The sequence below is a fragment of the Schistocerca americana genome, chromosome 6 (assembly GCF_021461395.2).
Source record: "Schistocerca americana isolate TAMUIC-IGC-003095 chromosome 6, iqSchAmer2.1, whole genome shotgun sequence".
NCBI lineage: Eukaryota > Metazoa > Arthropoda > Insecta > Orthoptera > Acrididae > Schistocerca > Schistocerca americana.
In genome coordinates, this window is record NC_060124.1 from 205,726,588 (window position 1) to 205,739,430 (window position 12,843).

The 12,843-nt window shown below is 36.5% G+C and overlaps 1 protein-coding gene across 1 annotated transcript in view; it reads right to left on the bottom strand.

Annotated features, from left to right (window-relative positions):
* Positions 1–8,231: 8,231 nt before the first annotated feature.
* Positions 8,232–12,843, bottom strand: part of LOC124620053 — a 123,364-nt gene continuing 118,752 nt past the window's right edge. The window contains exons 5-6 of the mRNA XM_047146720.1: positions 11,028–11,184; positions 8,232–10,946 (exon numbers count right to left, since the gene is read on the bottom strand). Of these exons, the coding sequence (XP_047002676.1) occupies positions 8,716–10,946; positions 11,028–11,184 (2,388 nt within the window). The 3' untranslated portion in view covers positions 8,232–8,715. The remainder of the gene's footprint in view (positions 10,947–11,027; positions 11,185–12,843) is intronic.

Here is a 12,843-nt window from a genome sequence, read left to right on the forward strand (position 1 = left end):
ATCCTGTTGGCACTGTAATCCAGTGTGGCATGGTGGGTGATATGTTGTGTGATACCCATTTTGTCACAGTGTAATACAATGGATTGCTCAATGTAGAGTGGTAAATTTAAGGTGCATTTCACGACAGACACGGCGTCGTCAGTGTAGGAAGCAATGACCACAATGTGATGAGGACATCTCCTAATGATATGCAACACGATTAATGTAAAACACTTTATTCGGAAGAATAACTACACAACAAGTGTACATCAAACATTTGTCAAGAAAGCACTGTCTTTCTTCTCCCTCTCTCCAAAGATCCAAAGAACCTCCACCCTCACCGCTCATATGTTCAGGTGTCACATAGAAGTCAATATATGTATTCTGGTGTTAAGGTATTCAACAAGTTTCCATCTAATATAAAGCAAGTAATGGGAAATCACTACCAATTCAAATGAAAAGTAAAAACATACCTCATAGCCACTGTTTCTACATATTATCTGAATATCTAGATTCATGGATTGAAGAGTTCCGCTAGCTAAATGGCAAGTAGTAGTATTTATTCTAAAGCTGTGCAGCAGGTAGTAGTATGCCGCAAATAAATAGGACTCAGTATTTACAGATATAAAGAAAATTTATGTTCTTTGAAAAATACCATTGTATTTGAGGAAATATTGAAGCTACTAACAAGTCAACAGCAGCTGCATAGTAAAACTGAAGAGACAGCAGCTTCTCTCATAACAGCAGCTTCTCTCATAACAGCAGCATTCTTACTAACTTACTAGATAATACTGAGATGGTGTTGGCATCAATAGCACTAACCAGTGATAGTTTATTGTCAGTGCAATACATAGATTAGATTTCCACGATTTCTTGGTTTCATGTTAAAATATCATTGACTCATTCCACTTTTTCTTGATGGGATCTACACAACATGATGAATGAATGACTGAATGAGTGAAAGTTCATAGCAAACAGCTTAACCCTTTATCTCACAGAAACTATGTTTTGCAATGCCAGAGAAATAAAATATACTTGTAAGTACGAGTGCCAGTAAATACAGACTAAAAAAAATTCTACATGAAAAATTCCTAAGTTTTGTGATAGATAACAAACTGCGATGGCACCTCATATGGATAAGTAAAGCAACAAATCACAGTTTTGCCCACTTTGCACTTAACAACCCCTTTGTGTTGGCCTGCAGACAGACTGATAGTATAATTTCAGTAATGATCTATGGAATGAGCCTCAAGGGCAATAAAGCTAAGTTCAAAAAGCTGTTTACTCAACAGAAGTGCGCTGCAAGAATACATGAAATACAAACATCAAAGATGTGATAGTCACAGTAGGGGATGTACAAAGGGACCAAAAAATTACAAAAAGACAAAAACAATCTAAACAGAAAAGAAGAAGGATTAAAAGTAGACAAACTGCACGCATTAGTGCCTTCCTGATGACAAGCCATACCAGAAGTCAGTGTGACTCACTGACCTCAGGCAGTGGTCTGATCAAGTCATATACTGAGCATTAACAGTTCACTTTGATGAGCTTGTTTGAGTTTGGAACTACTCTCTGAGCTTTAATAGCACCTGATGATATTTCCAGCATTGCAAGACACAGTGTTCAGCAGAGAATTTTGTTGTGGCCCATACAATGAAAATCATCACAGTATTTTAATTGTCCACTTTTGCTGACAAAATGTTCCAGTCTTCATGTCAACACATGAGAGATGTTTCAAAATATAAAAAATGTTGAGCTGATCTTGTTGATAAGTTCTTTAGATAAACTGCTTCATCAACTCACAACCAAGCTGTCACCTTTCAATCAAACCTTGATCTCTGGCTACATTGCAGATTAGTGTACCACCACATCTAAGATTTTGTATTCACATTTTTTGGCTTTGCCAGTGCTCAACTAAACTCATCTTCCAACCTAACCTAAACCTTGTGCTAAATTGCACATCAGTCTGTCAACACAACCTACATTGCAAAAACTAATGCAGAGGCAAAAGGAATATTGTCAATGTTCTGTGCTCTGTTTGTGCACATATGACATCACATGCCACATCATCATCAACATCATCATCATCATCATCATCATCATCACCACCATTACTTTGCTGGATGATGCCATTGTCTGGTGTTGTTAGGTTCAGTTGTCCCCATTTTTCTGTACTGTAGTCGTAATATTAGGTTGTAATTCAGCAGACCCCAAAGAAGTTTACACATAATGTTTCATTTGATGAGACATTGTTAATGAACATTTCTAGTATCAGCAGAACTTTTTTTAACTGCATAATATGAGTCTTTGTAAGATTATGACTCTGACTACTCTTTGTAAACCAGCAGCAGGCCTCTTGAGGTTGTGTTTGTTGTGTTTGATATGTTTTGTTCTAGTTAAGCACCTTGATTACTGATTAGATCTTTGGTAACATGTTTCACATGAATGAGGATTTCCTCAGTATGAAGCTATGGAATAAGAAAAGCATCTTATGTAACAAATTATTGATATAAACCTTCTTGCAAGCATTATTAATGTGTTTGTATTGGAAATGTCCATTAGAAGCATGACATTTTGACAGTTATGTTTTAGAGCACCTTTCCCAGAGACTAATGTACTTAATTCAGCTTTTATACTTACTTATTCCTAACAAATTTACCTACAAATGGCCAGAACATATGTAACAGTATGTGTGTCTAACTGTTTATAAAGCTGTTTTGGAGAAATATTGACTGAATCATAAGAGAAAGAAAATTACCTTTGGGCCAGGATGAATGCCACAACCATAACATAGCTCAAGATTTTATCACAAAAATTCATGAAAATTGCACACACACACACACACACACACACACACACACACACTGGCTGTTCTTATTATATCACAGAACAACTGTATGAGTTATATTTCATAGCTTAAATTAGTTCCATACAGCACTCAAAAGTTGAGGATGTATTATTTGTTTTGCAGTAGAGGTGTAATCGGTTAAGTAGTATTAACAGAACCCTGCCCTCAATACGTTACTTGAAAGTACAATATTCAATTTTGGTATAAATGTGTCCTTATGTCTATTTACAAACAGTGCTTGTGTTTTTTCTTTTGACAGATACTGAACCCAGAACTGCACTGCAGTAAGAGAAAATGTTGTTTCCCTCCCTGATGTACAAACATTGAAATAAATTGATAAAGATGAAAACAAAAATCTAATGTTTTGATTAAAATAGTGGGCAGTGTTATGATTGATTTCACTATCATCAAAGTGGAGTGATCAGTCTTTACATTACCAAACTATATAACAAGAATTATCAAGAATGCATTTAAATGCATTAGATATCATCTCCACAAGAAACTTTTCAATTTAGAGAAATGTTAAAGCTGAAGACAGAGATGAATGAAATCAAATTTACTTAAAACGAATGATATGCCACTGACTGTTTTAAATTGTTGGATATGAAATTTTTCCTTTTGACCACCTTTCATTTGAATCTTTTCCCATTTCAGGATATCCAATCTCATTCTCAAACACCCACAAACATATTCTCAACAATTCCAAGGAAGTTCATTTCCCAGTGCATAATCCAAAACCATTGATACAATTCATTGCTGATCAAATGAGTTCTTTCAAAAATTGATGCAATCACAGCTGGTAGAACAAAGCCATTCTCTTGAAATAAATCCAAGAGGCTTTGGATGGTATCAGGGAATTCTTGTTCCCTTTCTCTGCTCGTATTTTCATCGATATCTGCAACACCTTCAGAATTTTCAATTTAATATTCCACTGGCAAACTTGGCAAAGGTTCTTGTTCTCCACTATTTCTATAGTTCACTTGCGCACACACATCCACGGTGATATGAAACAGTTTCATCAAGTTATATTCACTCACAAAAGGGCTCTCAATGTGGACCCTCTGAATTCATGAACAACACTGACCTCGCTCTGCTAGACACATAGAATGACTGGATCAGATATCAAGATGGTGACAAGCAATGAGTTAAGTGAAGCTGTACCTTCAGTTTTTTTGTAAATTCTCTTGTTATCAGACGTAAAGTAAAAAGAAACATGAGGTCTGCTCAAAAAATTCCGGGACTTTGTCCTCAAAATTTTTCTTTGCTTATCTTTTACTTATTGTGCATGGCCTCCTTCAAAATACTCTCCTCCACAACTGAGACACAGCTCCCAACACTGCTTCCACTTCCCATTGCAGTCTCGGTATGCCTTTTGCTGGATCGTGTGAAGTGCCATCTGCGAATTTTCTTGTATCTCATCTATCATTGCAAATCTTAGTTCTTTCAACATCTCAACAGCATAACTGTACTCCCAGGTCTCATCAGAAGCTATGATTCTCTTAAGGAACATCTCAATCTCATTTGCACAATCCAAAAGCTTTTCACAGATGGTGAGGCGAAGGTCTTTCTGGTCTTGACTCATAAGTTGTGGGAACAACTTGACAGCAACACGATGCACTCCAAGACACTGTATTGGTAATTCGTGACATGGTCAAACTGAAATGTTACATTCTTTTGCATTATCTCAGACACTCAGTCTTCGACTGGCATGCACAATTTTGTTGACATTCCTGGCATGAGCATCGTTGATAGATGTCAAAAGACATCCTGAACAAGGATCCTCTCTAACTTCCATCATGCCACTTTTAAACCACTGGAACATTCGTAACACCGAGTATGGCATAAGTACTCATCACCACGGGCTTCTGAATCATTTGGTATGTCTGTAAATATTTTCTTGAGTTTTATGCAAAATGTAATTCAGATGCATTGCTCCTCTAATTCTTCCATCTCTGTGTGACACAGCGCTCTGTTCAATACAGCACTGAACAATAACTAACAGACATACAACAATGAAACGTCTGGTAGTTACATATTAAACACAGGGGTATGCAGGGATGCATTTCACTCCAACACATCACTGGTGAGAAAGTACAGGTGTTCTGGAATTTTTTGAACGGACCTCGTATAACAGCAGTGCTCTGCAAAGTTTTATTTTGAATATCTTTGCTTAGCATTTTACAATATTTTTTACAATGATTTAACTGGTTGGGGTTGATTGATTTTTTTGAGGCGATGTGCAGTTCTTGCTACCTTTTGCATAAAAGGCTTTTTGGTGAGTTCCTTAGCTTAAGTTTTATATAACATTTTTGAGACACTACTATCAAATGTAAGTGCCACTTCACTACTGAAAAGATTGTACTTGGAATTGGCATTATCTAAATTATACACAGATCTCTGATCTATGTCTTGGAGATGTGACTTAACATTCTGGATAGTTTCTTCATTAATTATCCTAGCTATTTTCCACTGGGGGCCACTTTAATATTATTATTAATATATTAATATTATTGGTCTTCATGAAGTTAATACAAATAGTGTACTGTCGAACAATGTTGCACTGTTAATTGATTCTTTGTCCATAATGGCCAGAGACCATTCAGGACTTGTTGCTAGTTGTATCACCGATTTGGTCTGGTCTATAAATATACTATCAATTAGTGTTCTTCAGAGGCTGGAAACTGTCCAAGATGATGATGGTGATGAGTGTTCTTGTACATGAAAGTATTCTAATAGAGGAACTAACTAACTACAGAAGCAAGATTATATGTGAACATTAAATTTTGTAAGTCTGATCTGTCTGTGGAATTTGTTAGAAAGTTCACAATGAAGTTCCCAAGCATTGTCACACCTCATCTGTCATTGAATATGTATGTTAGGAGAGCATCTAACTGCATTAATAAGAGACTTAAGTCCCCTGAAGATGCTCTGTATACTGTAAATGTGATACAAGAATTATTTAAGGACAGTTCTATGCCACACACTTCCAAATGTTGTTCTAAACAATAACTCTGAACATCAATTGCTCTGCATGTGACATTGGTTTTAACACAGAGGGCAACACAACATTTTTCTTCATATTTTCTGTAGAATGATATTGCTAAGTAATAATTATTTATCACAAGTTTTTCAATATCAGAATTAATATGGTGTTCACTAAAGCACAGAACATCGGCATAAGCTGTATGTTGTGGTTCATGGACTTTGAATATAAGTTTATTGACCTTACTGCAGAGGCCTCTAGTGTTTTGGTGATAAATTGCTAGTTTTTGTTTTCCAAAATTCAATCGAATTTCTGGGCAAGGCATTTTTCACTAGCCATTTCTCCAAGCTCGTTTGTTTCTACACACTGGAAGCTCAGGAAGAAGCTGTTTTATCTTGTTTTTTCACCAGCCAATTGCCCAATGTAGTTTGTCTACACTTATGCCTACAATTTTCTCATGTTGTGGTGAACTCTTTCTTCAAATATGATTGTCATGAGTTCATGTTGTTCCTTGCATTTTCAGTGATGTCACAAGTTGTAGCTGCTAGATGATTTTTTTACCATGCCAGTTGAAGTGAAGGCCACAAGTAGTACAAAAATCAATGTGCCAGAATAGTCACTCACCTAAAAAACTTTGCAATAACTAGTTAAAAACCACTTTGGATTGAGAGAAGGTATCTCCACAAAGGAAGCTATATTTTCATTTACCAACAACATTTTGGAATGCCTTGACAAGTAGATATTGCCTGTTGGCATATTTTGTGACCTGTTTAAGGCCTTCTACTATTGTTAATCACAGAATACATATCGAGAAAGCAGGCCACTAGGGAACCTGAGGACAAATGAGCAACTGCCTCAAACCCTATCTGCAGTGCAGACAAAATAGTGTTAGATGGTAACAACTTTTTCCAAAATTGGAGGCATCACTGTTTCTAAATCTCCTTACTTTGACTACTTCTACTCACTTATGTGTTATGAAATAATCTTCTGGGGCAATTTACCACTGTCGAAAAAATGTCTTTGCAAGTCAGAAAAAGGTTGTTTGAGTTTTCCATGTAGTGCCAACAAGAACCTCATGTCATAATATTTTTTAGCAAACAGGGATACTAACCAGTACCTCGCAATATCTGTTTTCTGTTACGACACTCATGCTTCACAATCCTTCTCAGTGTGAAACAAATGACTCATATTGTCATCATAATACAAGGAGAAAACGAGACATACACTGTGACCTGAAAAATTTGTCTCTCGTGCAAAAATATGTAAAATACACAAGGAAAAAATCTTCAATGCACTTCCATGTAATATTAAGTGTCTATGAAGTAATAATATATTATTTAAAAGTAAGCTAAAGGAGTTCTTGCTTGAAAATCTATTCTGTAGAAGACAATATTGTCATTATTGCATCCTGGATTTTCTATTGTTCTGTGGAAGAATTCTTTAGCACAGGTAGATAAGATTATTCCCAAGTATTTCTGTGTATTCCTGCTTTAATGTGTCTTTCTCCTTTCATTACATTATATTGTGTTCTGTAAGTCAAGAAGTTGGTCATTTTTATTTTTGTAAATAAATAACTGTAACTTAACCTCTGTTTGTGAGTGTAATTAGAACTTACTGATTGTGTTTTTTTATTATCATTTCCTAATGTTCATTTTTAATCTATGTATGATCTGAACATAATAATGAATTAAAACAGATCTATAGAATATGTATTGCAATAAATAGACAAAATTCAGATGTCTGTGTGAAAAGGGTAATTACCTATGGACAGAATAAATTTCATATCCCATAACAGTACAGTCATAGACCAATATCCACTTTATCGCAGTGAAAAAAGTTAAGATCTATGAAAACCGAAAGGGTCAGAAGAAGGAAGTGCTAACCCTCAGGTTAGCAAGGATTAGTTTGATCACATAATCTGTTGTGTTTTGAAAGCACCACAAGTTGATAATAAATTCTTCCCTATGTACTACTAGAAACCACTATCTAGTACACAAAACACTTCATCTTACTGTATTTATGTCCTGTCATTGAATTTAACCAAACACATAACTTGCAATAACTCAAAATATGCTCTTGTGGTTTAGCACTTTCTTCTGATAACCTCTCCAATTGCTTCAGTAGCCCCTTACCAGACATAATACTGCCTTTTTGCCTAAAACTTGTCAAAGAGAGTGACACTTGCATCTGATGTAATCTAGTCATTTAATACTTACTTTCTCCATTTTCTGAAAAGTTGTCCTCAACAATCCAGACATTTGCAAACAAAAGGCATAAAAATACATGTACTCTCATCAAGAGTAATTAGAGTGCATCTCTTAGCCATTTAATTATTTGAATGTAACAGTGTTCTATGTTCATAAAAAAAGGAAAAAATCATTTGCAATCCACTTTTTAATAAATTTTACAAATCTTCATACAAATAACATCAGCATACAACGATAGATTTATAGATAAGAGCAAAATAACTGTAACCACATATCTTAGTTTTTCTTTTTTTTCAGTTTCAGTGATAATTAAACAAAATAAACTTATCTTATTTAATTGTATTTCTTTTTACATATAAAATTAACTTTTTCAGTCTTACACAAGCAGCTTTGGCATTTTTATCACTTCTGTGAAGTTACAATTTTGTGAGAAATCACTCGTAGACCTAAAACAACTCTGGATGTTGCAAAACATAGGCACATCTGTCCCTTGAGCTGATATTCAGGTAGATATTTGCAGTTGCAATTTAAGTAGGTAAAAATGGTACATTTGTGCTGCTGTTTCAATTTTGTCATTTTTTACAGAGACTTCATACAGAACTGTCAATGAGGGTTTTTTGTGACATTTACTGAGTTACCACAATTAAAATAAATTTTTCTGACAGAGCACATTCTATTTTGTCCACTTCTACCTGCTGTTAAATACTGAACAGACACACATGTTGGAAACCAAAATAGAGCAACCAACATGTAATATCTAAAGAATTTGAAAAATCTGTAGACTGTTTCATAAGCGCCTTGCACTTTTTGTGAATGTTAACACCTTTAGTCGAGAGACTACGGTACAAGTTGGAGATGCAGTCACCACCATAGCTCCTCACAATAGCTGTAAAAGTAAGTGTGTCTCCACCGAACCCACCTTTTCCAGGTCCACATCCATCCATGCCTTTATCGTTACCACTAAAGCTGCAAAATCCTTTTGGTTTTTTTTTGGTCTTCTTTGTTTCTGATTTACCTGCAGAGCTTATTTGCTTTTTACTTTTCTTCTTCTTTTGCTTAGCTTCCTTCTGGTATATCCTAGCCAGCTCCTTCTTTACCATCATCTCATACCGCAAAGCAGAATCCCCAACAATTGGTCTTGTCTTTATCAAGGACACGAGAGGATCAAAGACTTTAGAATTTTGCTGACTCTGTAACAGTTGATCAATTAAATTTCCTGAAGACACTTCAGCTCCTGGTTGTGGTGTCTCACTGTCTGCTGCAACAGTGGTGACTACATGTGATGGGCTGGTGGTATCTTTTAGGTTTATCCTTTCCCGCAAATTTGTGTCAGTTGTAACATACTCACACTGTGATGTCACACACACTGCCCCAGGACTTAGTGTTTCTTTATTAGAATTGTCTTGAGTCTCCTCCCTAGCTACAGCAATGCCTTCTAATTCATTAGTTGTTTCATCCGGCTTCTTTAACTTGCCTGTTACTTCCATCTCGTCTATCAGGTCCTCTGGGTTAGTCCTGCTATCAGTTGAATTTTCCATCTTCGTATCTTCTGTGTTTTGCTTGTTATTTGATTGGCTCATTTCATTAGTTTCATTTAAGGAATGTTGTTTATCTGTATTGAAATGTTGTTGCCGATTCTCGTCACAATGTAATTCCAACTTGCTTTCTTCCTTAGATTGTCTAACATCCCCTCTACTTTTGGAATCCTGTTTTGTTGATATCTGAGCTGCAAAGAGTCTCTCCTTCACACCCACATCATTCAAATCTGCTCCATGGACCTTATCAACTTGTTTCAACAGTATGTTATCAGATGCTTCAAAGGTTTTTAGTGCCACATTATTCAAATCTATTTCATGAGTGTCATCGGCCACTTTCTTAACAATATTACCGGACATTTCACAAGGCTCTTGAGCCACATCATTCATATCTGCCTGGTGGATGTTAGTATCCTGTCTCATAACCATATCACCAGATGATTCACAGGTTTCTTGGCACACGTTGTTCAAAGCCCCTCCATGAATACCATCAGTCTGTTTCTTGTCTATGTTATTTGAAGCTTCACAACTCTTTTGCACTCTACAGTCAGTGTCTACTGTTAGATGTGCTAGCTTTCGTTCATCGCATTTTTCTGAATGTTTTCTGTCATTGCCTGTAACTAATTCACTGTGATCCAATGATACATTTTCTGTTTCACCATCACTTTTTGGTGTAGTTCCCTCTCTCAAACAGTTATTACCTGGCACTGGCAAGCTGCTGTTCAGTTGAGGGCTAGCACTTTGATCTTTGTTAACCGACAAATGCATATCAGGTCCAGGAACAGCAGAGATACTTATCTGATTCTCGGATTCTGTAATTTCTTCTGCACTAGCAAGTTTTCTTTTGGTAGTATCGTGCTGTAGCTTTTCATGTTGGGAATTACTTAGGTGTATGTCCTGTGTTTTTTCTTCAGTCATCTCTTGAAATTGTTGTGCGCTGCCTTTCATTTTTAATGCATCGTTTGCATTTGAATTATTACATTCTTCAGCAGAATCTGGTAGACATGTGCTACTTTTGTTCGGATCTTCTTTGTCAAGTAAAGGCCTATTTGAGTCATTTAAATGAATAAAATTGCTTTGAAGGTTGATACTTGAGGAATGATAAAAACTTTCTGGAACCTGAATATCATGCTCACGTTGGGTCACTTGTTCAATATGTTTCTGTGAATGAGAGCTTATGTCCCTGGCCAATTCTTCTGTGGAGGGAAGTTGGGATGATCTGCCATGCGGAGGTGATTCTTCTACTACTTGTGAGAGAGAGCTGCTTTCTTGCTGTACTGCATTAACACTTCTCTCTGTACTTCTGTATTCTCCATTAATTTTTTTAAAGATAATTACTTTCTTCTCTCTTCGTCTCTCTGTGCTAAATGTACGGTGACTCCTCTGTCTGCGCTCTGTAACCCAAAAAGTAACTTTTCTGGAGTGAGGTATATCGAGGTGCAAATCTGAACGCTCTTTTATGTCATAACTCTCACCATTTTTTGTTTCATCCCCTCCTTGAACTTTACCACTCTCGGCACTATTATTTCCAGAGCAGTCATCATCTGAGTCCGAAATTTGAATTACAATGGTTTTATTGTCACTCCCATGCTTCTCACTGTCCGCAGCAACCTCCTTTCTTCGGTAACAGTCCTGAAAAAATGAAAGTTCAGTTTGAAAGAAGGTACCACAAAGACAACATATGACAAGAAAGAACTCAGTAAGAAGCAGGTACACTGATGGGCCGAAACATTTTGACCACTGCCCACTGAAAAGCTGAATGATCCTATTAGGCACTGCAGCCATGTCAGTATCAATATTATGAAAAGGAAAGTTGCTACTCACCATATAGTCGAGATTGTGACAGTCCTTTTGTTGTGCCTATCTGCGACTCAGCATTTCTGCTATATGGTGAGTAACAACTTTCCTTTTCATAATATTGTTACATTCCATCCTGGATTTTCCATTGATTAAGAAAAGTATATAAGAGAAACAGAGAAGAAAGGGTAATCATTCTAGCAATGTTATGCGCTGCAAATTGGGAATCTACTGACATAAGCAACTTTGACAAAGGTCTGAATGTTATGAACCAATGCCTGGGAACGAATCTTGGGGGAGGTAAAATTAAGAGCACACTGTTCAGTGCACACTGTTGGACATCAGGCTCTACAGTTGGCAACCCCTGCATCATTTTCCCACACTGACCCAATGACATCACCCATTGTAACTGCAGCAAGCACAAGATATTTGAGACTGGAATGTAGACCAACGGAATGTTGATACATCAACCTTATGGAGAGGACAACCATAGCTCAGATACTCTGTGAATAACAATAAAAAATACTGAACACTCAATAGTAATTTCTCTTTGACATTGTGGCCTTCCACCTTCCAGTGCATTGTTAGCTTCCACGGGCTGCTTTCACCATATCTAGGTGTTAGCAGTATGCCAGATGTACACATATCATGCAGGATTTCAAGTTTTACTTATACCAGTTTTATACAGCTTATGTCAACAAATCCTGTAATATATACTACAGGCTGTTATTCCATAAGCTATTTTTCATATTTCTTGCATTCTCGGTGTTCAGTTCCATACTATAGTATTAATTTTCTGATGATATCTTCCCATGTACATAAACATTCTCCCTACATGGTTAATTTTTAGGCATTTTATCCCCATTCACATTAATGTTTCATTCATTATTTGTTTTTCCCTGCTTTTTTCTTGGCATGGCTCATTCAGAAGTCATGCTTTGTACACTTTTCACATACATCTTTTGCGTGTATTCAGTTTTATTGTGACAACACACCAACGTAGTTTGACTCTTAATGTGGATAACTTCCCAAATGTTGAAATTCCGTAATTGTCAATCTATTTCATGAAAATATAACCAATGTATTTGTTTTTTGTTGAATGCCAACACTATTTCTGATTCTGTATTTCTACCATTTCACCACACAGTGATTTATATTCTTGGCAGATAAAACTGAAGATGCATCTGTGGCGTAGAGCGCCATAAATATCAATATTTGCTCAGTGTGTAACTGTGCTATCTTTAAAGAGAGGGCTTTGGGAGGATGTTGGCCACTAACGGCAGTTAGCCTCCGGACTTGTATCTGTGTAGAAGCGAAGTGCTAATAAATCTGTATCTGAGAGAATTTCAGTTGTTTACCTACAACTATATCCTAGTCCCTCACTGGTGACCCCGTTTTTTGTGTAATACGCACCCGAGTTACCGCCCGAAGGTTATTAACGCGTCTACTGCGTCAGGTTTCTTCGCGATCGCGAGGGCCCTTGTTCAGCTTCAG